The sequence below is a fragment of the Euleptes europaea genome, chromosome 10 (genome assembly GCF_029931775.1).
Source record: "Euleptes europaea isolate rEulEur1 chromosome 10, rEulEur1.hap1, whole genome shotgun sequence".
Classification (NCBI taxonomy): Eukaryota; Metazoa; Chordata; class Lepidosauria; order Squamata; family Sphaerodactylidae; genus Euleptes; species Euleptes europaea.
The window spans coordinates 11,389,712-11,417,690 of NC_079321.1; the positions used below are offsets into that span (position 1 = coordinate 11,389,712).

Genomic DNA, 27,979 nt, shown 5'->3' on the forward strand with positions numbered 1-27,979 from the left:
TAATCAGGACATGTGGGGAAAGGAGGGGTTCAAGATAGGATCATGTCAGACCCAGCAATGGGGAAAGGGAAGAAAAGGGAAAAAGGGGAAGCAAAGGGAGGGGAAAGGGGAGGGAAGGAGGGAAACAGGAAAGAGAAGTGGGGAAAAGGAAGGAAACGGAGGCAAGTAATCTGATGGTATGAGCTTTCGAGAGTCAGAGCTCTCTGAGTGAACTTTGACTCTCATGAGAACATACGAAAAGCCATGCTGGATCAGACCAAGACTCCTCAAGTCCAGAAGTGTGTTCACACAGTGGCCAGCCAGGGAAGCCCACAAACAAGACAACTGCCGCAGCATTATCCTGCCTGTTTTCCACAGCACTTAATATCATAGGCATGCCCCTCTGATCCTGGAAAGAGTAGGTATGCATCATGACTAGTATCCATTTTGACTAGTAGCCATGAGATAGCCCTCTCCTCCATGAAGCTGCGTTCTACTGAATCAGACCCTTGGTTCATCAAAGTCAGTATTGTCTACTCAGACCAGCAGCGGCTCTCCAGGGTCTCAGGCAGGGGTCTTCCACATCACCTACTTGCCTAGCCCCTTTAACTGGAGATTCCAGGGATTGAACCTGGGACCTTCTAAATGCCAAGCAGATGCTTTACCACTGAGCCTCAGCCACTCCCCTCTTAAAGCCTTCCAAATTGGCATCCATTCCCACATCCTGGGGCAGGGAGTTCCACCATTTAACTATGTGTTGTGTGAAGAAATAACTTCCTTTCCTCTGCTTTGAATCTCTCACCCTCCAGCTTCAGCAGATGACACAGTTTTCTAGTATGATGGAGAAAAACTTCTCCTTGTCCACTCTCTTCATACAATGCATAATTGTATAGACCACGTCTCCCCTTAATTGCCTTCTTTCCTAGCGAAACAGCCCTGCAGACCACAGAACTCTCGAAAGTTTACACCCTGAAAATTGTACAGGGCACTTTCACACAGCCCAAATAATTAGGGTTACTTCGCCACCAGTGGGAGGTTTTTGGGGTGGAGCCTGAGAATGCCATCGAGCCCAATTGCCAAAGTGGCCATTTCCTCCAAGTGAGCTGATCTCTGTTGGTTGGAGATCAGTTGAAATAGCAGATCTCCTGCTAGTACCTGGAGGTTGGCAACCTTACAAATAATGCACTTTCAATCCACTGTCAGTGCACCTTAACGATCGTTTTCAAGTGGATTTTGCCAGTTCACACAGTAAGGCCATTTATGCATGGGAGGCTTTGCCTGGGATTTCTTGCTCTGTCAGTGCAAATTTCCCCTATCCAAATTCCCCAAACGCAAAAGTAAGCCCCCATGCAGAGTTTTGAGCACTAGGATGGGGGATGGGGGATGGGGGGGGGATGCAAATCTAGAAAGCAGCAAACCCAAGGCAAACCCTCCCACGCATAAATGGCCTGAAACCCACCTGCAAAGTGGATTGAAAGCGCATTACTTGGGGAAAACGCACCTCTAGAAAGCAGCAAACCCAAGGCAAACCCTCCCACGCATAAATGGCCTGAAACCCACCTTCAAAGTGGATTGAAAGCGCATTATTTGGAGAAAACGCACCTCTAGAAAGCAGCAAACCCTCCCACGCATAAATGGCCTGAAACCCACCTTCAAAGTGGGTTGAAAGCACATTATTTGGGGAAAACGCACCTCTAGAAATCAGCAAACCCAAGGCAAACCCTCCCACGCATAAACGGCCTGAAACCCACCTGCAAAGTGGATTGAAAGCGCATTACTTGGAGAAAATGCACCTCTGGAAAGCAGCAAACCCAAGGCAAACCCTCCCAGGCATAAATGGGCTCAAACCCACCTTCAAAGTGGATTGAAAGCGCATTATTTGGGGAAAACGCACCTCTGGAAAGCAGCAAACCCAAGGCAAGCCCTCCCACGCATAAACGGCCTGAAACCCACCTGCAAAGTGGATTGAAAGCGCATTATTTGGGGAAAACGCACCTCTAGAAAGCAGCAAACCCTCCCGCGCATAAATGGCCTCAAATCCACCTTCAAAGTGGATTGAAAGCGCATTATTTGGGGAAAACGCACATCTAGAAAGTAGCAAACCCTCCCGCGCATAAATGGCCTCAAATCCACCTTCAAAGTGGATTGAAAGCGCATTATTTGGAGAAAACGCACCTCTAGAAAGCAGCAAACCCTCCCGCGCATAAATGGCCTGACACCCACCTTCAAAGTGGACTGAAAGCGCATTATTTGGGCTGTGTGAAAGCGCCCTTCAAAAGGCCTTTGGACGGGTCGCGCCCTCGTTGATCCGGCCGCCGTGGCCAGGCCTCCCCCCCTCCCGCGCTGAGGCGCCGGCCCGGCCCCAACTGCCATCCCGCGGCCGCTCCCCTCAGGCGGGCGCAGGCCGCCCCTGGCAACGGCCCGGCCCGGCGCGGGGCGGCTGGCCGGCGGCACCTGGCGCGGGGCGAGCGCCGAGGCCTCGCGGGATTTGGCAGGCCTCGGCCCCGCCTCGTTCCGGCGGGCAGGGAGCCCGAGCCGGCGCTGAAGGGGCGGCGGGGCGGGCAGGGAAACGCCGCCCCTTGGAAGCGGCCGCTGGAAGGAGCCTCCTCGCCCGCCGCCATTCCCGCCCATGGACGGGCCGCCGCGTCCGGCCTGAGGCGAGAGGGACGAGGCGGCGGAGAGGGGCGAGGCGGCGCGGCTCCCCGCCGGGCCGGCGCAGCATGGGTAAGGGGGAGGCTGGGGTTGGGGCGGTGGGACGGGCACAGAGACACCCCCCCCCGACCCCAAATAGCATGGGGCTGGTGGGCATCTCTGGAGGGCGGGCGGTGGGGCTCTCCGCGGGGCCCGCTTGCGACTCTCTCCAAGCATCAATCGGGCCCGCTTCACACGGGAGCCCAGGTGGAAAGGGTGTCGGGGCTTCTTCACACGTGCCGGGTGATGCGCTTTGAATGCGCTTTGCAGCTGGTGCACGGTGGGCGGCCGCGTTCGTCTGTCTGCAGTGGTAGAAAAGGGCCAGAGTCCAGTAGCACCTGAAAGACTGACAAAAATATTTTCTGGCTGGGTAGGAGCTTTCGAGCAAGAGTCCAGTAGCACCTTAAAGACTAACAAGAATATTTTCTGTTGTAGAAAAGGGCAAGAGTCCAGTAGCACCCGAAAGATGAACAAAAATATTTTCTGCCAGGGAATGAGCTTTCGTGAGCCACAGCTCACTTCTTCAGATACTGGAAAAGAGCAAGAGTCCAGTAGCACCTTAAAGACGAACAAAAATATTTCCTGGTAGGGTAGGAGCTTTGGTATCTGAAGAAGTGAGCTGTGGCTCACGAAAGCTCATACCCTGCCAGAAAATATTCTTCTTAGTCCTTAAGGTCCTACAGGACTCTTGCTCTTTTCTAGTATCTGAAGAAGTGAGCTGTGGCTCACGAAAACTCACACCCTGCCAGAAAATATTCTTCTTAGTCCTTAAGGTCCTACAGGACTCTTGCTCTTTTCTAGTATCTGAAAAAGTAAGCTGTGGCTCACGAAAGCTCACACCCTGCCAGAAAATATTTTTGTTCGTCTTTAAGGTGCTACTGGACTCTTGCTCTTTTCTACTACTTTGCAGCTGGGTTTTTTTTACTGTGTGGAAGGGCAAAGCCCACCCGCAAGCGATTGTTAAAGTGTGTCCAAAGGGGACTGAAAGTGCATTATTTGGCATGATGCAAAATCCACTTTCACTGCACTTTGCAGCTGTTTTTTTTTTTTTTACTGTGTGGAAGGGCAAAGCCCACTCGCAAGTGATTGTTAAAGGGCGAAAACGCCCGGTCGCTTTAGCCTCCTTTCTTCCCTGTTCCAGCCAGGATTCAGCCAGGATCGAACGCACGAATCCTGGCTGGAACAGGGAAGAAAGGAGGCTAAAGCAACCGGGCATTTTTGCCCAAAGTGTGTCCAAAGGGGATTTAAAGTGTATTATTTGGCATGATGCAAAATCCACTTTCACTGCACTTTGCAGCTGGGTGTTTTTTTTTTTTTTGCTGTGTGGAAGGGCAAAACCCACCCGCAAATGATAGTTAAAGTGTGTTGAAAGGGAATAGAAAGTGCACTGTTCAGCATGATATAAAATCCACTTTGCAGCTGGGTTTTTACTGTGTGAAAGAGGGAAACCCACTCCCAAACGATTGTTAAAGTGCGTTGGAAGGGGATGGGAAGTGCATTGATGTGGTAAAATGGTTCGTAGAGAAGAAGAAGACTCAAGACCTAATTTGCGAGAAAACAGTTATTTATTCGGAGCAGCTGCTACCCAGAGCACATCAGCGTCATTTGGCATGTGTAAAAAGGCCCCCCAAAAGGTGGCCAGCCTTTTAAGTGCGCCTCTTGTTCTCTTTCGCCTTGCCTCACTACGGACTGGCAGCATGAGACTTCAGGGCATTTTCACACAGCCCAAATAATGCACTTTCACACAGCCCAAATAAATGCACTTTCAATCCACTTTCAGTGCACTTTGAAGGTGGACTTTACTGTGTGAACTGGCAAAATCTGCTTGCGAACGATCGTTAAGGTGCACTGAAAGTGGATTGAAAGTGCATTATTTGGGCTGTGTGAAAGTGCCCGTTCCACAGCCTCCCCCGGCCCCAATCCCAGTGCAGCATCCAGTCTCGTCTAAACCATCCCAGCAGGTTCAGGCCGGAGTAGCTCTGCCCAAGGCGGCTTCCTTCTCCTCCCTACTTTTCTTCCTGCACCGATCCCAGGCAAGGCTGCATGGGAGCAAATCCTGCTAGGCTGAGGCTAACTCCCAGGTCAGGGTGCGGAGGAATGAAGCCCTCCTTCTCCTGCCCTGGAGGGGTCCTCCCCCCTTTATCCCGCATCTGCTGGGCAGGGATGCTGTTGTGGTTTTGGGCTTCAGTGTGACCCGGTTTCTGAGCAATCTTGTGCTTTTCTTTGCAGCAGTGGAGGGAGAAGAACGCTTTTTCTGCCTCCAGAGTATCCACAAACAATACAATCCTATGCAGAGTTACTCCAGTCTAAACCAATTGCCTTAGACTTGGAGTAACTCTGCTCAGGGTTGCGCTGAGGGTCGTGTAGGCGCAGGGACGGAAGCTCCAGTGTGCCTGCTAGTGTTAAATTAAGCAGTGGAGCTACATGTCTTGGCTCCTTGGTTCTCCTGCTGAGCCATCAACTGTCTGGTTTGGGAAGCCAGCGAGAAATTTTCCTTCCCAGAGACGGGTACAGAGTTGGCGCTGGGAGACAGGAGTTGCACCTTGGACTACACAAGGTTGGGACGGAGGAGTAAAACCGGGGCACCCAAATGCTGCGGATACTAGGCTGTGTGTGGAGTGGCTGGGGACGAGGGAGGGCAGGAGACCTTTTCAAGGAGAAGGCGGATATTATGTTCGAAAAACAATGCCGGGGCCTCATTTTGTTGCCACACAACAAGTCCTGACAATGCGATAATTGGCGGAAGCGCCGGATGGCGGAGTCAATCCTGTTTGGGTTGTTAATTAGCAGTTGCTCTAATTTTAGCTGGGGTTTTCCTTGGCTGCTTTTCGGTGGAAATCGTTGGGGAATCAGCATCCTTTTTTAATCTGGTTCACTGCGGAGAGTTTTGGTATGCTACCAAACAGAAGTGGGGGGAGACAATGGGGAAGGGTCGCACATATGGGGAGCCAGTACTGCTCAGACCTAGAGGCATAAGACATGCCCCTCGCCTCCTCTGCTGCTGGCCCCCAGAGGTGCTGCCAATGCGGGGGGGGTGTTGGGGGGCTCTGTTTGAGCCCCCCTCTCTCACAACCTAGTGTGATTTTGTGATTGTTTGTTTGGAGAACTGGCCCTACATCCTGAACAAAATGGTGTGGTATTTCCAGTGTTTGGTTCCTGCAACAGAAATTGCCTTTCCCTGATCTAGTTTAGTGTCTTCTGCTTTAACAATACTTATATTAATATTTTAAATTAGTAAGAACACGCGACTGCCTGAGGAATTTATTCCACACCAGAGTGTTTTTAAGTCACTGGAATGAAGCCTTCAGTATAGCGCCAGGTTATGGATGCCTGTGTAGTGCAGCAAGGGAATTGCTATGTTTGTAACTGCTTATTAAAAATGAAAAGTACTTGCAGTACTTTTTCGTTGCGGTCGAAGCCGTGTTTGTCTGCAAAAAATACTGTTTCCCTCTGTTCAGGAAGTGTGTTCACAGAATACAAAATTCCTTTGTTGGCTATCACTCCAAGAATGTTGGTTGCTTGCGTCATGCTTGTTTAATGGCAAAGGCTTCAGAGACACAGCGGTTGTGATCCAGAGATTCTTGCAGATCATAATGGGTCACACCTGGGCGAGAATACGGGAGGTGGGTCAGTGCAGATGGCTGGGGCAGTGCAGATCACCAGTTGGATGGAGGAACTGGGAGAGAGTCTGTTCTGATGATCAGGGTAACCTCAATTGACAGGTACTGACCATCTGTTAAGTAGAAAACGTGTGAGTGCTGGATGTCAGAATTTTATTCCACGCCTTATTATTTTTATGCCTACAGGACCCAATCCGTAAGGGCAGGACACCCAGACAAAACTATTCATCTGATCACTGTTACAGTGCAGAGGCTGTAGTGGTGTAGTGGTTTGGAGCAGTGGTTTGGAGCGGTGGACTCTAATCTGGAGAACTGGGTTTGATTCTCCGCTCCTCCACATGAGCGGTGGAGGTTAATCTGGCGAACTGGATTTGTTTCCCCACTCCTACACATGAAGCCAGCTGGGTGACCTTGGGCTAGTCACAGCTCTCTTAGAGCTCTCTCGACCCCACCTACCTCACAGGGTGTCTGTTGTGGGGAGGGGAAGGGAAGGTGATTGCAAGCCGGTTTGATTCCTCCTTAAATGGTAGAGAAAGTCGGCATATAAAAACCAACTCTTCTTCTTTCAGTTTGGAGAGGGCAGACTGTGTTGTGTGTGAAAGTATATTCCACTATATGCATGCTTTTAGTCATATGAGGGTTCTAATACCCTATAAATATGTACTGTTTACAATATTCGTTCAACACATCCTCAGTTTTGTTCGTGACAGATACATCCAGTCTTGTGCAAATTTTAAGAAAACAATGTCCTTGAGGTGCTCTCGTTATTGCAAAATCTTCAGTTTAGTAAGGAAAACTCAGTAGAAAAGGAAAACATTGATGGAGAGGGTGTTTCGGCTGTCATTGTGGGCATTAACTTAAACATTACCATAAGCATTACCAGCTTTGGAAGTTTTAATTTACATAAAATCAGTAGCAGGGCAGATCCTACAGTAAATTGTACAGGGCAATGAAAGTAATACATTTATTGACTTGAGCAGAGATGTTAGTCCTGGTAAATTAAATTGCTTTGTTTACATCATTCTAGCTAGATGTATATTTAAATGTATTTGAACGTATTTCACCTTCTGTTGCTAACTTTCTGTTTCCCATGTTATATCTTATAGCATGAGAGGGCAAGAAGTTTTGCATCAGTGTTTGACTCTCATGGCCCTTTCTTGCATGCCGAGGGTAGTGCTGATCGCCACTTGGGGGTCAGGAAGTAATTTTTCCTCCAGGCCAGATTGGCCAGGGATCCTGGAGGGTTTTTTGTTTGTTTTTTGCCATCTTCTGGGGGTGGAGTAGGGGTTACTAGGGGTGTGGGGGAAGGTAATTGTGAATTTTCCTGCATTGTGCAGGGGGTTGGACTAGATGATCCTGTTGGACCCTTCCAACTCTATGATTCTAGTAATGATCTCAGCAGGTAGACACTCCAGTAAGCAGGGAGAGTTACAATAGTCATTTTTATTGGAATACAGCTTTCCTAACCAATTATCTTTGTCTTTCACATACTTTACATTATGATTTATACACAGTGCCATCACTACATCAGAAAAGCCATGCTGGATCAGACCAAGGTCCATCAAGTCTAGCAATCTGTTCACCCAGGGGCCAGCCAGATGCCTCTAGGAAGCCCATAAACAAGACAACTGCAGCAGCACCATCCTGCCTGTGTTTCACAGCACCTAATAGAATAGGCATGCTCCTCTGATCCTGGAGAGAATAGGAATGCGTCATGACTAGTAGCCATTTTGACCAGTAGCCATGAATACCCCTCTCCTCCATGGACATGTCCATTCCCCTCTTACAGCCTTCCAAGTTGGCAGCCATCACCACATCCTAGGGCAGGGAGTTCCACAATTTAACTAGTGTCACTAGAAGCCAGTGCTTCCCCAGTGCACTGTACATGGTTGCTGTACCATCTGCAGTTGTATTTCCTGATACCAACTTACTTCTTGGGTCTTGGGGATAAACTCCAAAGGGTCTTGAGTGAAACAGGGCAAATAAATGGTTCCTCCATACTAGCTAGCAAAGCACTGAACTTATTCCAGATTGGTGCAACGAAGCCATGCATCTTCTGCTTGACGTTAACCGTGGACTCACTTCCGTCTCTGGGTGTGGCAGCTCCTCCAGGACTAATTGGAAAGCAAACCTTCCCCTTCCTTTAGGAACTGAAACCAAACAGCGTTTTCCCGAATGAAAGCAGCCGATCTCCTTTTATTGTGGCAGCGTTTTTTACGCGGTACCTATAAGAAGAAGAGGTTTTTATATGCCGACTTTCTCTACCACTTAAGGAAGAATCCAACCGGCTTACAATCATCTTCCCTTCCTCTCCCCACAACAGACACCCTGTGAGGTAGGTGGGGCTGAGAGAGAGTGACTATCCCAAGGTCACCCGGCTGGCTTCATGTGGAGGAATGGGAAAACAAACCCAGTTCACCAGAGTAGCCTCCGCCACTCATGTAGAAGAGTGGGGAATCAAACCCGGTTCTCCAGATCAGAGTCCACTGCTCCAAACCACCGCTTTTAACCACTACGCCATGTAGGCTTAACAAGGTTGGGAACCCCTGCTTTAAATGCGTCGGCGGAACGAAACTCCAGAGGAGTGTGCAGCCTGAAGTTTGACAGTGGACAGAGAACAGAGGAAGGTGATGCGTGGAAGAGGCATTTCCTTGAGAGGGTTTTAAGTGAGCTGTTTGAAAGAAGCAGAGTAGCTTGAAGGATGGATGTCCTTTGATGTTGGTCCAGTTGTGGGAAATCAAGTACTACTTTAATGAGGTACTGTCTCTGCCAAGAAGCCTAGGAGAACTCATAAGGGACAGATCTTTGGATGAGATTATGATTGTACCGGTTCTTCAAAGGCAGGGATCCAGAGAGCTATTTCAGGTATGCTTAAGGCACTTTTTGAAGGTTTTTACTTTGAAGTGAAGGTCACCCGCATTACAAATTTTCCTTGAAACTTCCTTCAGTTTCGGAAGCGGCTTCAAGATCTAATGAAATGCATCCGGAGTCTCCTTGAATAGGCGGAGCTAAGATGGATGAATGGTTCTTTTGGAACTTGGATGGTGTATTCAGGGCTGTATAGCTCAGAAAGGATTTGGTTCAGACCTAGGCTGCAGATGTCATTTCCAGCTATGGTTTAGCATATGTAAATAAGTCTGGAAGATCCTTGAGCTTGTGCCCTGCCTCCTCTACATAGTACACCATGGTTAAATTGTGGAACTCCCTGCCCCAGGATGTGGTGATGGCTGCCAACATGGAAGGCTTTAAGAGGGGAGTGGACATGTCCACGGAGGAGAGGTATTCATGGCTACTAGTAAAAATGGATACTAGTCATGATGCATACCTATTCTCTCAAGGATCAGAGGAGCATGCCTATTCTATTAGGTGCTGTGGAACGCAGGCAGGATGGTGCTGCTGCAGTCGTCTTGTTTGTGGGCTTCCTAGAGGCACCTGGTTGGCCTCTGTGTGAACAGACTGCTGGACTTAATGGACCTTGGTCTGATTCAACATGGCCTTTTTTATGTTTGTGGCTTACAGCAAGCCCTACCCTGTTTCCCCGAAAATAAGACATACCCATAAAATAAGCCATAGCAGGATTTCTAAGCATTTGTGCAATATAAGCCATACCCCGAAAATAAGACATGGTGATATGCAGCGTACCTGCGCGGAGCAGTAAGGCGCTGTTCGAGGCGGGCGACGCTGCGCACTGCCGCCGTCACCGCAGCCCCCAGGTTGAAATCCAACAGCTCGCGCTTTGGGGGGATGGGAACCTCGGGGTCTGTGGGCCGTGCCTTGCACTGACTCAGCCCCTTCACCGTTCAGGATCTTTGGCGGGGGTGGGGGTGGGGAGAGGTTTGATTCCCTGCGCACCCCCCAAACAAAAGAGGCTTTGGAAATCACCTCCGCTCTTGGCACATCTGGGTTGAATGACCGGCTGGACAGAGGCTCTGGAAGACCCCCCTTGCCCGCCCGCCCTCCGGGAGAGAATCGTATCGTCGGGGGAAGGTGGGGATTATGAGGAGGATCGGGGCATTCACCAACGATGGAACAAAGCCAGATCTTGGCGGCGATCCTTAAATCAGTACAATGCAGGAATCAGGCAGCTTCCCTCTCCACCTTCCTGACCCAGTGGGGTTTGGGTGAGATCCAAAGGAAGAAGAGCGAGGACTGCCTCATCAGATAAAAACGGCTTCTTTTCTCCTTCTGCAGATGCTTCCCTTCACCCTGTTTAAAAGGGGGGAATTGTGTATGGGGTGGGGGGAGAACCGGGGGCATTTCTGTCTCTCAGTATTAAGTTTCAGGGGGGGGACCAGATGCGTGCAGGTTCGGTTCTGTGTGACTGTAAAATGGGAGAGGGGGACCTGGGGAAACTCTCCAGGCTGTCTGTGAGAAAGTAGCCTGCGATCCCGAAGCCGCTTACCCCAGAGTCGGGGCAGATTCGGCTTGGCGGAGTCAGCTCAGGTGTCTACTGCGGCGGGGTTCGTTTCCCATCGAGCAGGTTTAGTTAAGAAGATGACTTAACTATCTTTGAATAAATGTAGATTGTTGTACCATACTTAATAAAAATAAGACATCCCCTGAAAATAAGCCATAGTGTGTCTTCTTGAGGAAAAATAAATATAAGGCAGTGTCTTATTTTCGGGAAAACACGGTAGTTAGCCATGACAGCGAATATATTCCTTATGCTTGTCCTTCAAACAAACCGAGCCTTGTAAACCTGCTTTGCGGGACGACTGTAAGCCATTATTTCTTAGTTTGGCTTGCTGCGAACCATGAAGCGATTCATTAGGTTGTGATGAATGAGGGGAGGAAGGAGGGTGTGAGTGTGAGAAAGCCCCCTCTCCCCATAATTTACTGACATAGCAGGAACGCTGCCCAGAAAATGGGTCTGTGGCTGAGGGAGGGGCTGTGGCGCAGTGGTAGAGCATTTGCTTGGCATGCAGTAGGTCCCAGGTTCAATCCCTAGCTTCTCCAGTTAAAGGGACTAGGCAAGTAGGTGATGTGAAAGACCTTTGCGTGAGACCCCGGAGAGCCACTGCCGGTCTGAGTAGACAATACTGACTTTGATGGACCAAGGGTCTGATTCAGTACAAGGCAGCTTCATGTGATCATGTTCATGTGTTCATACAAGGGAAACAATCCCTTGGCTAGCATTAACGAGACAACTTTTTTAGGGGGATCTTATCTCCCTGTATATGGAAGGGTGTTGGGTAAAAGTTGATTTTTTGAAGAAGGGAGCTTTAACTGTTTAATGAAATTTTGTTGTGCGTGTTAGGAGAGAGAGTATTGTTAAATTCATGTCAGACAAGCTTCAGTTCTGTGGTGGGCAGTGTCCTGCACTTAAATCGCTGCTAAAAAGAACGCTGTTCCTTTTTTTCTTTTATGCATATTAACTTCTCCTGTGCTTGGATTCTGCTCATAAATGACTGCTAATACTGCTTTCGGTAAAGATGGTGGACTTTAGACAGCTGGATAGCTGTCTGTGTAATATTATGGCATTCAGGAGAGTGGTAGGAGTCAAATTATATCCCTGCCTTTTAAATTCAATACATGTAGTTGAAGAATTCTTTTCTCAAAAGTGAACTTTATTACATTTGATCGAATTAAGAAACTAACCATTAATCGGGAACTCTCCTTTGTTAAATCATTTGTCTGGGGCGGGGCATAGACCTTGACTAGTATTTTATATTTTGAATGTAGAAAATAATCTTTAAAAGCCTTGCAAACTTAGCTGCCATGTATCTCTGCAGCTTTAAGATGTGCTGCCAATGAATCAGAGCCTGTAGAATGGTACATCCTGACATTTTAATCTGTTAAAAGTTGGAAACAAAAGTGTTTGGTGGATGTTTTTGAGGAATAATTCATTTTGTGAATGAGTTTAGAATTTTAGAGCATTAGCATGGTTATTCGCAAGCTATACCTGCAGTAAAATATTCTGGTGTAAAATGAGATTTGAGAGTCAGCGAGGTACAGCGGTTAAAGTGTTAAAGTGTCAGACTAGGACCTGGGAAACCCAAGTTCAAATCCCCACTCGCGCAATGGAAGCTTTACTAGGTGACCATGGGCCGGTCACACACACTCTCAGCCCTGACCCTGGCTAGTATTTGGGTGGGAGACCTTCAAGGAATACCAGACTTATTACATGGAGGCAGGCAATGGCAAACCACCTCTGAAGGTCTCTTTCCTTGAAAACTCTAAGGGGTTGCCTTAAGTCAGCTATGACTCAATAACAAAAATCCCCCAAAAGATTTAGCAGAGATCTGTGTGCTTTTGGAATGGTGATCTGGGCTTCTTCATAATATGATGATAAAAGAAACATGTAAAGTATTCATGATTCTAATGCTGTTTAAGGCTCTGTTTGCATCTCACCTCATTTGAGGTTTTTATAAGTATTATTCCTATCCCAAACTTTCTATACGTTAGGGCTGCTTGTGTGGTCTCCCCACACCCCTTTTTCTTCTCAGGCCAACCACGTAAAGAAGGATAGGTGGTGGTTGGCCCAAGGTCAGCCAGTGAGCTATGAGGTAGGGTGAGGATTTGAATCCAGGTATCCCAGGTCCTAATTCCACACTGTAACCCCTACATCACACTGGCTGTTTGGGTAATTCTATTTGGTCTGTTCAGTCTTCATTGTTAAACATTTGGTGAGCTGTCTAGGTGCAGTATTACCATGGGTTTCCCTGCTCCTACACATGAAGCCAGCTGGATGACCTTTGGCTAGTCACACACTCTCAGCCCCACCTACCTCACAGGGTGTCTGTTGTGGGGAAGGGAAGGTAATTGTAAGCCAGTTTGATTCTTCCTTCAGTGGTAGAGAAAGTCGGCATATAAAAACCAACTCTTCTTCCTCCTCCTTCTCTAAGAATGGTGCTAAGGAAAATAGTAAAAGTCAACTTATGTCCATGCTTTATCATTGATCTTGAATAACCTAGTCAGTGTGTATGTGTGTGGTCACAAGATGGACTTCTGAAATGGGAACAAGCAACAGAGAACATATACACTTTTAAGTGGTGAGATTCTAACACTACTTGAAAGTGAAGAATCTATAGTGCAGAAATGGTTTAGATATGCACAGGGGCAATTCCCCTCCTCCAAAAACATTCATTTCTAGCCCTGACTTAATCTCATCTTGAATTCTGTTACAGAATTTCTTACTTGATTAAATATCCTTGGAGAAACCTGGCACTCCATGTTCTATTTTTTTAAGAGGAAGTGTAGTAGAATGAGACATTATTTTCATATTTCTGATTTGCAGAATTTCTGATTCACCACGATGATAAATCTAATCCATTTAGAACCGTAAACAGTTTCCAGTGATGAGACGGTGTGTTAACACTGGACAGTGACTGTAGAACTAATTGGGTTTTTAAAAGCTGGGCATGCGGGTATATCGACTAATAAGCCGGTGACTTTTATTGAGCATCAGTGGGCATATGTCTAATGGAGGGGTTTCTGGTGGTGGAAAGTGCTGTCAAGTCTCAGCCGACTTTATGGTGAACCTGTAAGGCAGTGGTTCTCAACCTTTTTGCTCCATTCCCCCCTTTCACCATTGTTCAGAATATAATTCCCCCCTTCCCAAAATAGTCTATCTCAAAAGTAGTAGAAAAGGGCAAGAGTCCAGTAGCACCTTAAAGACTAACAAAAATATTTTCTGGTAGGGTATGAGCTTTCGTGAGCCACGGCTCCCTTCTTCAGATATATTTTTGTTAGTCTTTAAGGTGCTACTGGACTCTTGCCCTTTTCTACTACTGCAGACAGACTAACACGGCTACCCACTGTGAATTATCTCAAAAGGTGCATTCCAAATAATATGCACTTTGCTGAATAGTGGTCCCAATTCCGCCCCCCCGGAACCCTAGAATTCCCCCCCTTGTTGAGAACCCCTGCTGTAAGGTTGTCAAGGCAAGAGACAAACAGAGGTGGTTTGCCATTGCCAGTTTTTGCGTAGCAACCTCAGTCTTCCTCGGTGGTCTTCCATCCCAGTACTAACCGGGGTCAAACCCTGCTTAGCTTCTGAGAGCAGACAAGATTGGGCTAGCCTGGGTCATCCGGCTCACGGCAAGGGGCTTTTAAAGGGAGAACACATGGCAGTTTAATTGGCACTCTCTGTGTATGTTTATCTCTCTCTCCCCCCCCCCCCTTAAGAACTTGCTTTTCTGGAGTAGGAGGTTCATTTCGTCTGCTAGCAACCCTACCAAATTATGTTCTTTGGGATAAAATCTGAGGGTGGGCATAACTTTTGGGATCTTTCCAGTGTGAATGAGCAATTGTTGATGAAGTGTCCCCTGCCTTGTTATCTCATATTAACTTGAAAGTGAAGAATACTGGGGTGCCTGTGCACTAAACTATTCCTCTTCAAGATTGGCCAAGCAAGGACACAGCCATTGTAACAGTGCAATAAAAGTGATTTGCCTAAAAGAGCATTTCCTTTTCTCTTTCCTCTAAAGCAAGAAACTGTAAAGTAAAATTCAACCTTTTGTCCCACAATTTGTATGGGAATCTCTAGGCACGCAACTGAATTTCTTAAATGTGTTTTGACTTGTCACACAGTTTTAACACGATGAATTAGCCGTGTCTAAGCTCCAACACTAAACCAAAGCATCAGCTTTGAAGAAAGCAGTATCTACATATAGGGATGGTCACAAAGTTGTTCTGTGACACTTAAGGAAATAAGTACTTTATAGCACATGGAATGGAAGGGGTTTTGTTTATCATTTGTCTATTTATAAATTTCAGCACCTGAAGCTGAAAGTTGTATTCATCATAGAGTCTGTGCTTGTCAGATTTCTTGATCCATAGTGCTGTTTCTAATGGCATCTTCATAAAATATTGCTCAATAGCTGTTTTAGAAAGGTCTGGGGTATTTACCACCAATCTGGTAACCCATAGCAGTATTATAGTACATTTTAATACTAGGGATTTCCTTCCACTTATCACTTACCACACAGCACTACACCACTACACCACAAGCCTTTATTGGAATATAAAAAGGAAGAACATACATTAGGATAAATCCAAGTACAAATAAATAAAATTGGATAAAACCACCCCAAATCATCCATTAAGGAAAGCTGCAAACCATTCATGATACCTGATTGCTAACTTTAAGAACCTTCCTCTTAGCCATTTTTGTTAGATTTACCCTGGGTGTCATTATATTACAAACTAAACCTTTTAGTAAATTTTGCTACTTCTTCAAAACCTTGCTTGAAATCGCTACTGTCAGAGGCAGTATTAAAAAATTACATTTTGGCAATATCATTATCTTTATGCCATTAACCTGCCCAAATTCCCAGTTTTTCTATTAGAAACACTGGAAAAAAAGTATTCCCTCATCTGAAGTTTTCTGGACTTTTATATCGTTGGTGTTTATCTGTCAGTACTGACAAGTCCTGAGTAACATTTCCAGAATTAAGACAGGTTTATCAGATTGTTCCAGGTGATTTTATTAAAGACACCAGCTTATTTAGATATTTCAAAGAAATCATAAGGTTCCCAATCCATACAACTGAAAAAACTAAGAAAAATGGTTTAAAATGAACTTGGTTTTTTAAAGGTATACCTTACATATATATATATATTTTTAAAAGAGTTTTTGATCTGTCATTAAGCTCTTTCATTGGAAGGATGATATAATTGCAGAAATTTTTGAAACTTTCATCCATGATATGGTTTATGAGATGTTGCAGTCCTTTAGTCCAGTCTCAAATTTTCAGATTTTATATTATTTGGAAGCCTGAGGGCATATTTAATCCTAGATATGGATTAATTATATAACAGCTTTTGAAGGGATTTCATTCTTTTCCATTTGAGTGATTGTATCGTGACTAGTATAAGCTTAGTTATGTAATATTTTGTATTTAGTTTATATTATTTGAACACTGTTGGTTTTCTTTTTCTATACAATAAAGAAATATGCCCCATGTAGTTAAAATACCATTTTCCTGTGTTTTAAAAATTGTGATAGTTCTGCATCCTTGAGAATTTCATTATAACTTAGGCAATTCTCTACAAATATTAATCCAAAACAGTGCTTCCAACTTACATGAACTAGTAGTGTTTCCTGGATCAGTGTCAAAAAGAAGGCAAAATTAATTTGAAAAGGTAGAAAACATTTTTTTCCAGGCAACCTGTTATTATCAATATGGCAGTTGTATCATGCTGGTATCCATTGACATTCCTGCAAATCATTATCTGCAAAGCAAGATAACTGTGCATGCAGTTCGGTATCACTGTAATCTAGAGAACCCAGTTTGATTCCCCACTCCTCCACATGAGCGGTGGACTCTAATCTGGTGAACCTGGTTGGTTTCCCCGCTCCTCCACAAGAAGCCTGCTGGGTGACCTTGGGCTAGTCATGGTTCTCTCAGAACTCTTTCAGCCCCACCTGCCTCACAAGGTGCCTGTTGTGGGGAGGAGAAGGAAAGATGATTGTAAGCCGGTTTGAGATTGCTTAAAGGTAGAGAAAATCAGGGTATAAAAACCAACTCTTCTTCATTTGGGAACTCCTAACGTCCGTGGCCTCACCCAAATTCTTCAACCCAACTTTTGCTATCATTTTCAGGGAAGATAAATGTCTGAGCGGTTCCTTTTGTCAGGCAGAGAATTTTGAGTTCATGAATATCAGCTCATCAACTGACATACAAAACTTGTTTTCTGGTTTTCATCTTGAACTGAATAATAACAAAGTTGCTGTCTGATCCTGGAAATTCAGTGGTTGTTTTCTGTATGCTTATTTTCTTGGGGTGGGGTGGGGGTGCAATTGCATTTCCCATAGGGGCATAATCCCCTGATGAAGACATACCTTTAAAGAGGCCTAAAGCATCCTGTATTGACGCTGTGCTGATTGTATGCCTTTGACTGCAGCTATGTTTATAACCGATTTGTTGAGGGGTTTCTCTTTTTTCCTCATTCTTGATGTAGATCAAACGTGTTGTTTTCAGAGCTGAAGTTTTTGCAAGTTCAAGGAGAAATTCTGATGCATGGTGTACCACTGCCTGCCATCTTTAAAAGGTTGCAACAGAGAGGAGCAGGGGTTGGGGTGGCATCAAAGTATTATTGTATTTAATAGACTTTTGTATGGGCTGTACACTGTTAGCTGCCCTGGGCCCAGCTTCAGCCTGGGAATGAGGGTGGGGTACAAATCTAATTAAATAAAGAATTACAGGAATATGGTGTGTGGATGTTGTTACTCGGCCATTTGCAGCCGCTGCCACTATGGCACGGGGGCTTTTTTGCACCACCATCTGGAAGCAGCATTAGTCACAAATCTAGCCTGAGCTTGTCAGAGCTTGGAAGCTAAGCAGGGTTGGCCATGGTCAGTAATTTGGATAGGAGACCACCAAGGCAGATAAGGGCTGCTGTGCTGAGGAAGGCAATAGCAAACCACCTCTGCTCATCTCTTGCCTTGAAAACCCTATGAGGGGTCGCATAAGTCGGTTGCAACTTGGCAGCAACTGTTGCCTTAAAAAAAGAAATACCTATTAACATTTTGCCCGGACCTGGATGGCCCAGGCTAGCCCAATCTTATTAGATCTCAGAAGCTAAGCAGGGTCAGCTCAGTTAGTATCTGGATGGGAGACCACCAAGGAAGACCAGGGTTGCTATGCAGAGGCAGGCAATGGCAAACCATCTCTGAACATCTCTTGCCTTGAAAACTCTATATGTGGTCACCATAAGTTAGCTATGATTTGATGGCACTTTTCGCCACCACTGTACCACCTCACGTTCTTAATGCTGTCCAACTCGAAGAAGACAAGAAAATAAAAGTACCACTGATTTTCCTTTGTCGAGGGGGTAAAATGCATTTAGTTAGTTATGTTATTTATAATCTGGCTTTCCCCCTGAAACTCAAGACAGGATTATGCAGTGTAAATCAATGCAGTCAATAAAATTGGACAGCCAATAAACAATCTAGTTGTTTATTGGATTGAATGTGTGTGTGTGTATGCCATCAAGTCACAGCTGATTTTCGGTGACCTCGTAGGGTTTTCAAGACAAGAGATGTTTGGAGGTGGTTTGCCATTGCCTGCCTCCGCATGGGCTGAGAGAGTTCTGAGAGAACTGTGACCAGCCCAAGGTCACCCAGCAGGCTTCTTGTGGAGGAGTGGGGAATCAAGCCCAATTCTCCAGATTAGAATCCAACACTCTTAACCACTACACCACGCTGGCTCTGTAATAGGATTAGGATTGCAAAAATTAAAACCAAGTAAAAAATTTGGAACGAAGCTGAAACAAAGCGTAACATGGCGTATTAAGCGATGCAGAAATTACACAATACTAATGTTACAAGATCTGTGAAATGAGGAATGAACAAAGTGTCATTAATCTCTTGTCTGTTTTTTTGGCAGAGGTTTCGAATTGGAAGATATAGAAGATTTAAACAGTTTATGTCTTATGTTTATGTCTCGTGTTTATAGTGGTTTAACTCATGTATAAACTGCCATTTTGCTGGATTGTGGAATTTTTTTTTTAAAGATCTCTTAAATGACATATAGGTAATATATGGTAAATGTGTATGAAAAAAAAACCAGGGCTGTAAATTGACATTTTTGACGAATTACACATTTCTCCCCCCACCGGCTTTATTCATTTATTCATTGTCTACCAGAGTACAGGACACCTGATGGCTGTGATTTATTTTTTTAAATACAGCTGCTTTTTTATTTTAGGTTTCAATGTTACGGATGAGATGCATTGTGAGTTTTTGTTGGTTTGAAAGCGAGAGAGCCCACTTCCAGATCTTTCCTTTTGACTGTGAGTCTTGGAGGTAGTTTTTTTTTTTTTTTTTTTGGTGAGCCAGGCCTAGTTTTGTTTACAGGGACACCGAGATTGCATAGATAAGGTCACCAGGAAGCGTTTTTTGCCTAATGAAAAGCACTGTACAGATTGTTACCTACTTTTGCAGCGCTAATCGTTCAGATCGTAAAAATGTAGCAGGAATGGCTAGCTGCTGCCAGGTATTCAAAGCCAGGGTGTGCCCGTGAGTGGTTTCAGCAGGGAGGGGGAATTGTGGGAAGATGCCTGCCAACTTCTGAGATTCAGCTGAGAGCCTCTGGGCACTTTCACACAACCTGAATAATGCACCTTCAGTCTGCTTTCAATGCACTTTAATGATTCGTTTTCAAGTGGATTTTGCTGTTTCACATAGGCCATTTATGCTTGGTAATTAACAGCGCGTTCCGGGCTGAATTGCCCCGCATATTTTTTTTTGGTTTTTCACGCTGAACTGTCATTGCGGAAGTGACTGCGAAGCCAGCGCATACAGAGCCCCTTTAACGCGACCTTTTGTGTTTGCTCTACCCCTGCCTTGAAGAATCCCCTCAAGGAAGCATGCAAAATCACAGCCGTGCTTTAGCTATGCAAACGGCGGTTCCTAATGGAAGGAACAACGGAGCAGGTGAGTGGGATGGTGGTGGAATTTTGCGTCGGGACCGTGAATAAGCATTTTAAAGGTCGCATTAAAAAAAAAGAGCTTTGAGCGAACATCAAAATTGACCCTGCATAAATGGCCATAGTCAAATGCAACTGCAAAGTGCTTTGAAAGTGGATTGCAAATGCATTATTCAAGATGTAAGAAAGTGCACTTTGTCTTTGTCTGCCCCTCTTTTTCTACTGCTCCAGGTTTTTAAAGTCAGAGGGGGTTACCGCACTTGTATTCCCAGCAATGTATTAAGAGTTTGAAAACGTTATAAAAAATACTGTTCGCGCTTTGTTTTGCCCCTTTAGCTGTGAAGACGTCTTCCAACCATTTATAAGCTGTGGTATCCAAAAACCCTTTTAAAGCGATGTTTTTTACAACATTTTCAAACTCTTAATACATCACTGGGAATACAAAGTGCAGTAACCCCCAGGGTGTAAGCCGAAGGGGAAAAGCCTAAGGCCTCTTCACCTTTGGCTTGCCATCCGTTCTCTGGCCTTGATGGCAGGCACCAGCCCAGGATGCTTTGTTTATTTCTATATTGCATTTTACTTAACATTGTTGAAATTGCACTGGATTTTTGTAAGCGGCTTTGGGTCTCCATTGGGTGTTTTCATGCAGCGTCCCATAAAGAGCTTGCAAGTCTAGACAGCGAGGACAAAAATAGAACCGTCGAAAGGGACCTTGTTCTACATAAATATTTTAGATGTTAAGCCTTGCTTTTTAAAATCTTGAATGAGGTATAATTGTATTGTTTCTTTAGAAAAGCGTCACCAGTCGCTGTTCACAGTGTGGTACAGGTATGAATGGGCTACTAAACTAGCAACCTTTTCTAAAACAAATCAATTTCTCTGTGCCAGCATAGATGAGTAGTTTTCCCTTTCATGCTTTAGTAATAAAAAGCTGAGAAAAGTGCCATGTGGCTGTACTGTAAACAGTTGCAGACTGGCAGTTGGCTTCTTACTGGTGGTTATTGCTGAAATAAGCTAAATTATAGGGAAGGGACATACAGCAGTTCTAGTTCATAACTTTACTCATTTTCTCAGAGGCTTAAAGCAAATATACAGTTCGAACACTTTAGACAACCGTAGAAGACTTAAAGAATAGGGTGTGTTTTTTTAACTTAGTGCTTTACTGTGACTTGTTGGTACTTTCCCCCACCAATGCTTTCCTGTTGTAAAAAAAAAATAGTACTAATTTTGCTAAACTGAATCTTTCTTGGAAATTACTGATCTTACTAGACCTGACCTTGATGGCTCAGGAAAGCCTGGTTTTGTCAGATCTTAGAAGCTAAGCAAGTTCAGCCCTGGTTAATACTTGAGTGGGAGACCACCAGTGAAATCTAGGGTCGCTACACAGAGGCAGGCAATGGCAAACCACTCCTGTTAGTCTCTTGCCCCATGAGGGGGTCGCCATAAATCGCCTGGGACTTGACGTCACTTTATACAAACACCATCACAGATCTCACTATCAGGAGCAATATTAGGAGCATATCTTGATGGGGTAGCTGTGTTAGTCTTTCAATAGCAGTAGAGGAGAGCAAGAGTCCAGTAGCACCTTAAAGACTAACAAAATTTCATGAGCCACTAACAAATTTTTTGGCAGTGAAATTTTGTTAGTCTTTAAGGTGCTGCTGGACTCTTGCTCTCTTTTACTGCTAGAAGCATATCTGTACTATAGAAAAGCAGTACAAGTAGAATTAGAGGTCACGAATACATGGTGGATGATTTCTAGGGGTTTTCCACAGCAGGCCTAGGCTGGCATATCTGGAATAGCTGATGAAAAGCAGTCCTGGCTATCACATTACCTTGACCAAAGTGGGGGTCAGAAGTACTCCTGGGTTGCTAATTTGTTCAGGGAGAATGTGACCCCATCCATAACAAGTGGTGACCCCCAATAAGGTGTTTCAGATTATCCCCTAGCCCCAACTGGGAATGCTCTTGCTCAGGCCTTTAATGGGATTGGCGTAATGGAGCATTGTGTGGCATTCTGTTCTGGGCTTAAGGGGGGGGTTTACGAGAGGTGAAAATAACAAGGAAGTTTCCTCCCTTTTCCTCCCTCCAGGCATTCAACATGCCCTCGTGAAGAGGGATGGTTGCCTAAACCTTCCTTCAGTGACATGGGCTTGAGGCTTAACCGCCCTTTCCATCTCTGCTGAACCTTTTATTGCTCCATAAAAGGGTGGAGGAGACTTCTTAAGGGTGGAAAGGTGGGGCAAAGTAGCTTCTTTTCCTTTCACTTTCATGAAAACCTGTTCTTTCTCCCCCCTCCTTGCTTGAAGTCTTGAGGAGGGATGGGGGATTTCTGTGCCCTGGGACTGCTTCTCTAAAGGGTTTGGGAGATTTTGAGATGGTTGCTGCATAGTTTAGTGGTTAAGAGCGGTGGTTTGGAGCGGTGGACTCTAATCTGGTGAGCTGGATTTGTTTCCCCACTCCTCCACATGAAGCCAGCTGGGTGACCTTGGGCTAGTCACAGCTCTCTTAGAGCTCTCTCACCCCCACCTACCTCACAGGGTGTCTGTTGTGGGGAGGGGAAGGGAAGGTGATTGCAAGCCAGTTTGGCTGTTCCTTAAGTGCTAGAGAAAGTCGGCATATAAAAACCAACTCTTCTCCTTTTTCTCCTCCTCCTCCCCGAGTTTGTTCCCAGCTATGGAGATAGACAGAGATATCCATCTCTTCCCTGCTTATGGCCTGCCCTACCTTGAGGGTAAAGGCGGTTGTTCTTCTAGCTAGGTGTCATTGGATGGAAAGGTTGCATGCACCTACCATCTACTTCTCTGTGGATCTGGGGTGGGTGGGATTACTGTGTTTTTCCGTCTATAAGACGCCCCCATGTATAAGACGACCCCTATTTTTTTGAATTCAAAATTAAGAAATCGGGTCGTCTTATACATGTGGGCGTAGGGAAAAATACAGGTGGGGAAGAGAGCAGGGGCCCTTAGAAGGCCGGTCGCCAGCCAGCCAGGGTGGCCGGGCTCTTCCCCGCCGCTCTCCTCCCCCTCCTGTCAGCTGTCAAGTCACAACTGACTAATGGCAACCCCTAGTGGGGTTTTCAAGGCAAGAGATATTCGGAGGTGGTTTGCCATTGCCTGCCTCCACATTAGATAGAAGTGATCTCCTTCCCTTGGCCATGAGTTGGGGGAGGGGGAGGCACTGAAAATTTCTCCAGGTTGGCAGGATGTGAAGAAAAATGTCTTGGGGGGGGGGGATTTCAGGATCCCAAGCAAGGGCTCTGCTGAGGCTGTGATGGGAGCCTGGAATGAAGAGCTCCAGATAAGGGTCAATTCCATTGCCCCCTGAGATTCTTGGAAACAGGAATCTTACTTTATCCACAGATTGGGGACATGTACAACGACAATGATGGAAAACTCAAATTGAACCTGACGACGTCTGTTACTGAGCTCCCTTTCAGAGGGTAGCCATTTTAGTGTCTGCAGTAGATCACCTAGATCCGAGTCCAGTAGCACCTTAGAGACCAACAAGACGAAGGGAGCTTTGACTGTCGACAGTTCAGAGCCAGGGTGGTTTATCCTCTCATTAAAATAAAAAAAAAATATATAAAAAAGTTCAGAGCCAGGGTGGTGTAGTGGTTAAGAGCGGTGGTTTGGAGAGGTGGGCTCTGATCTGGAGAACCGGGTTTGATTCCCCACTCCTCCACATGAGCGGCGGAGGTTAATTTGGTGAACCGGGTTGGTTTCCCCACTCCACATGAAGCCAGCTGGGTGACCTTGGGCTAGTCACAGCTCTCTTAGAGCTCTCTCAGGCCCACCTACCTCACAGGGCATCTGTTGTGGGGAGGGGAAGGAAAGGTGATTGTAAGCCGGTTTGATTCTGTCTTAAGTGGTAGAGAAAGTTGGCATATAAAAACCAACTCTTCTTCTTCCGCCGTTCTCGCCTGCTTCAGATCTACACCCCCCTTTGGGATTGTGCTCTGATTGTATTGTGTTCCAGACCTTCAAGACCTTAACCATATGGAATTGTTGGGATTTCAAAACTTTTAGATACTTTCATATTTATGATTTTTATATTTGGCGTTTGAGTCAGAGCATAGTTTTGGAAATACGAACTTGTTGGGCGATTAAAATAAGTCATCTCTGTCAAAAAAAGAACTTTAGGAAGTAACTCTGTGTAAAGAGGGGACTTTATATGCATAATATCTGGCATTGTGTTTTGTTTGCTAGATTCTTGTCCCATTGCCTCTTTCAGTGATTGAAAACTAAGTGGCTTTGAGCTGTCTAGCCAGAAATCAACTTTTTTTGGTTCCTTTAAAAAAAAAAAAAAAAAGACTGCCTGGCAGTGAAACAGGAAATGCTGGTATAAGCAGAAAATTCTTACAGTGGTGTGGGTGACAATATATCAAGCAGTTTATAGTCTGAGAAGAGGAAAAGTGGCAGACGCTCAAAAATAGCCCATGCTAACTCCAGATTATCTAATACAGTTTTTTAAAAAATCTCCAAAAGCTTGCAGCCTGGATCTGGTAGTTCAGCAGGACAGAGTTGCAAAGTAGAGATAGGCGACTGTTTCTACTTTGCAAGGGTGGGAAAAAATGCATCGTCTACCTGCGAAGACTTTGGTGCACTGCTGGGCAAAATTGCTCAGAAGTGCCGCAAATTGTTCTCGGAGCAAGCCTCGCCCCAGAAGCACTGCAAGCAATCTCTGGGATTTGCCTTGGACTCAGCTGGTGTCTGCGCAGGGGGGGGAGGCAGTGATGGTCGTAAACCGTACCTGTTGTGTTCTCCCACACTGCTTGCCCCAGCAGTACTGCCACTATCTTGGGCACCAAACAAAATGGCCTAGTATCTCGCTGTTGGCACACATGCCAGGAGATGCCCAGCCCTGGGCTATAAAATAGCTGTGAAATAGCTAACCAATAAATAGCTGTGAAATAGGTAGCTGCTAAAGATCTGTGAAATAGCTAGCTGCTAAAGATCTGTGAAATAGCTAGCTGCTAAAGAGCTGTGGTAAGAGCCCCGTGGCGCAGAGTGGTAAGCTGCAGTACTGCAGTCAAAAGCTCTGCTCACGACCTGAGTTCGATCGCAACGGAAGTTGGTTTCAGGTAGCCGGCTCAAGGTTGACTCAGCCTTCCATCATTCTGAGGTCGGTCAAATGAGTACCCAGCTTGCTGGGGGGAAAGGGAAGATGACTGGGGAAGGCACTGGCAAACCACTCCGTAAAAACAAAGTCTGCCTAGGAAACGTCGGAATGTAACGTCACCCCATGGGTCAGGAATGACCTGGTGCTTGTACAGGGGACCTTTACTTTTACCTTTACCTAAAGAGCTGTGAACTGCCTAACTGCTAAACAGTGAAATAGCTAACTGCTAAAGCTACTTTATGGACTTGCAGCCTGATACTATGTGTGCTGATTCTTACTCCCGAGGAAGTGTGCTCAGGATTGTAAACAGCCACTGTCAAACTGGTTTCAGACATTCTAATGCACGGTAAATTTGCCACAGGAATTCCACCCCCCTCACGTGGACAATGGGAAATCCCTGCTGTATTTGGGAGCATTCATATGATGTCATGCCCAATCTATACACAATTTACATGGCTCCTGTATTTTCCCCCAGGGAGCCGGATTAAAGCAAAACCTCCATGAATCCGAGTAATAGGGGAACGGCCGAGCAGCTGTGCGCGAAGCATCCATGTGGATTCTGCCCACAGCTGATCTGGGTGTGTGTGCAGAGTTAAGCTCTCCTTTCGAAGTAACAGAGCTAAGCTTCGCATTTTCTCCCTTTGTAGCCCTTTAATGGGCTTTTTGTCACAGCTGAGTTGCGGTGCCATGCAATGGAGGGAAAGGGAGGTTAGCGGGGCAGCAGACTCGATTGCAGTGTGGTGTGTGGATGCAGTCCTCATGTGCTTCTGCGCTGTTTTCTGCTGCTGCTCTGATCAGTCCTAATTCTCTTAAAGATGGATAAAATTAGCCAAATCCTTTAAAAAGTTGTTTTGTAGTGTGCCACATTGAGTGTGTTAATAAATAAGGTTGCCAGGTTTCCTCAGCAACTGTCAGGAGCCAGCTTGGTGTAGTGATTAAGAGTGGCAGTTTGGATCAGTGAACTCTAATCTGGTGAACTGGGTTGGTTTCCCCACTCCTCCACAATGAGCCAGCTGCGTGACCTTGGGCAAGTTACAGCTCTCTTAGAGCTCTCTCAGCCCCACCTACCTCACAGGGTGTCTGTTGTGGGGAGGGGAAGGGCATCCGCATCACATCCGGATGATTACTCTCCCCCCCTTCAGCTGGCCCTCTTCCACCTGCTGACCAGCTGAGGGTCGGCAGGCAGACCGGTGGATTGGTGGGCAGTTGCCTGCCAGTGCCAGGCAATTGGCAAGCCTAATCATAAAGGATACTTTGGCGATAGAAAGCTTACTGTTTGGGACACAAGGGAGACTCCTGGCTGCATTCAGGTGTCAAGAACGTACTCCAGGCTGTCTGTTTTTGTTTCAGAATGAATGGATAATTTCTTTCCACTTATATATCTGCAGTGGGTGGAGAGGAAGGGGGTGGAGACTTATCTTTTTTTTTAGGAAATGAAAGCTGGGATTTCACAGATCCTGGTAAACATATTGGTAGAACGTTATAGCTATATAACAATATTCTAATATATATATCAGCTTCACTGGCTGCTTCAGAGACAGGATTAGGGAGAATGGCTGCCATGCGGATAGGAAGATCTGACTTTTCCCACCCACACAGTACTGCGATCTTTCCCAAAACTTCACAAAACAGGTTCAGGGAAGGTTGGAGCAATGATGGGGAAACCTGGGCAGGAGGGAGAAGCTTTTCTCCCTCTCTCATAGTACTAGAATGCGGGGTCATCTGCTGAAGCTGGAGGGTGACAGATTCAAAACAGGTAAAAGGAAGTATTTCTTCACACAGCACACAGTTAAATTGTGGAACTCCTTGCCCCAGGATGTGGTTACGGCTGCCAACTTGGAAAGCTTTCAGAGGGGAGTGGATGTGTTCATGGAGGAGAGGGCTATCCATGGCTACTAGTCAAAATGGATACTAGTCATGATGCATACCTATTCTCTCAAGGATCAGAGGAGCATGCCTATTCTATTAGGTGCTGTGGAACACAGGCAGGATGGTGCTGCTACAGCCGTCTTGTTTGTGGGCTTCCTAGAGGCACCTGGTTGGCCTCTGTGTGAACAGACTGCTGGACTTGATGGGCCTTGGTCTGATTCAGCATGGCCTTTCTTATGTTCTTATGTAGCCTGAGGAGGTGCACAGTAGCATCACAATGCTGTGAGGAACTGGGGGGAGAACCTTTCTTCAAAGCATTGAACCTGGGGCAGGTAACCTGTACGGAAACGGCTGGAGACGCTTGTATTTGTGTGGATTTTTTGTTGGGATATTTTTGCCTCAGCTCAGTATGCTGTAGTTAATTTCATATGACATATGGGAGCAATGGGCGGAAACTGAATGGAGCAGAATTAATGGAGCGTGAAGTATAGTGCATGTTGGTTGGAGAGACGTGGTACTTTTTGAAGAGGGTGAGTGTGTTCTTGTGTGTGTGTGCGCGCGTGTAAAGTGCCGTCATGCCGCAACCAACTTAAATGCTTGGCAGTTTGGATAACAAGCAATATCTTTAACTAGTGCTTTTGCCCTCTGCGTAATTGAATAGTTGTGTCTGTGACGGCATCTTAATTGATAAGAAGTCCTTATTTTTCTGTGGTGTGCCTGCTCATGTAGGGTGAAAAATGGAACATCAGCAGCAGTGTATTTGACAAGTGAGAGAACATATCTGTGGACGTGTAAAGCTGCCTCATACTGAATCAGACCCTTCGTCCTTCCAAGTCTGTACTGTCTACTTTGACTTGCAGTGGATCTCCAGGGTCTCAGGCAGAGAGGTCTTTCATTTCACCTGCTACCTGATCTTTTTAACTGGAGATGCCGGGGATTGAACCTGGGACCTTCTGCATGCCAAACAGATGCTGTACTGCTGAGCCATGGCCCCTCCACAAACAATAAATCGCCTGCCTGGATTTCTGTTCTGTACTGTGAACGCCTGCCCCCTTACTTGACTGCTACTGGGAGAAGAAAGAAACAATTCAGTTGAGCAGCATTGTGGTTAAGTGAGCTTAGAGGTGTACTTGGGAAACTTTCTAGGCTCTGAGGCAAAGAATAGCATGCATGTGGCAAAGGAAAGATGTTTTCAGATCACTTGCATCCTCTGGAGAAGGAAGATGATATGCTGAGACTGTTGGATCCTCGCAACAGGCTATAGAGGCCAAATTTGCCTTTCTAACTTGGGGAACTTTTTTATTTTGTATTTTTTTCCATCTAGG

At 45.8% G+C, this 27,979-nt stretch overlaps 1 protein-coding gene across 1 annotated transcript in view; it reads left to right on the forward strand.

Annotated features, from left to right (window-relative positions):
• CD2AP (CD2 associated protein) overlaps positions 1 to 27,979 on the forward strand; it is a 113,824-nt gene that overhangs the window by 27,447 nt on the left and 58,398 nt on the right. The window contains exons 2-3 of the mRNA XM_056856843.1: positions 2,305 to 2,703; positions 2,845 to 2,950. Of these exons, the coding sequence (XP_056712821.1) occupies positions 2,305 to 2,703; positions 2,845 to 2,950 (505 nt within the window). The remainder of the gene's footprint in view (positions 1 to 2,304; positions 2,704 to 2,844; positions 2,951 to 27,979) is intronic.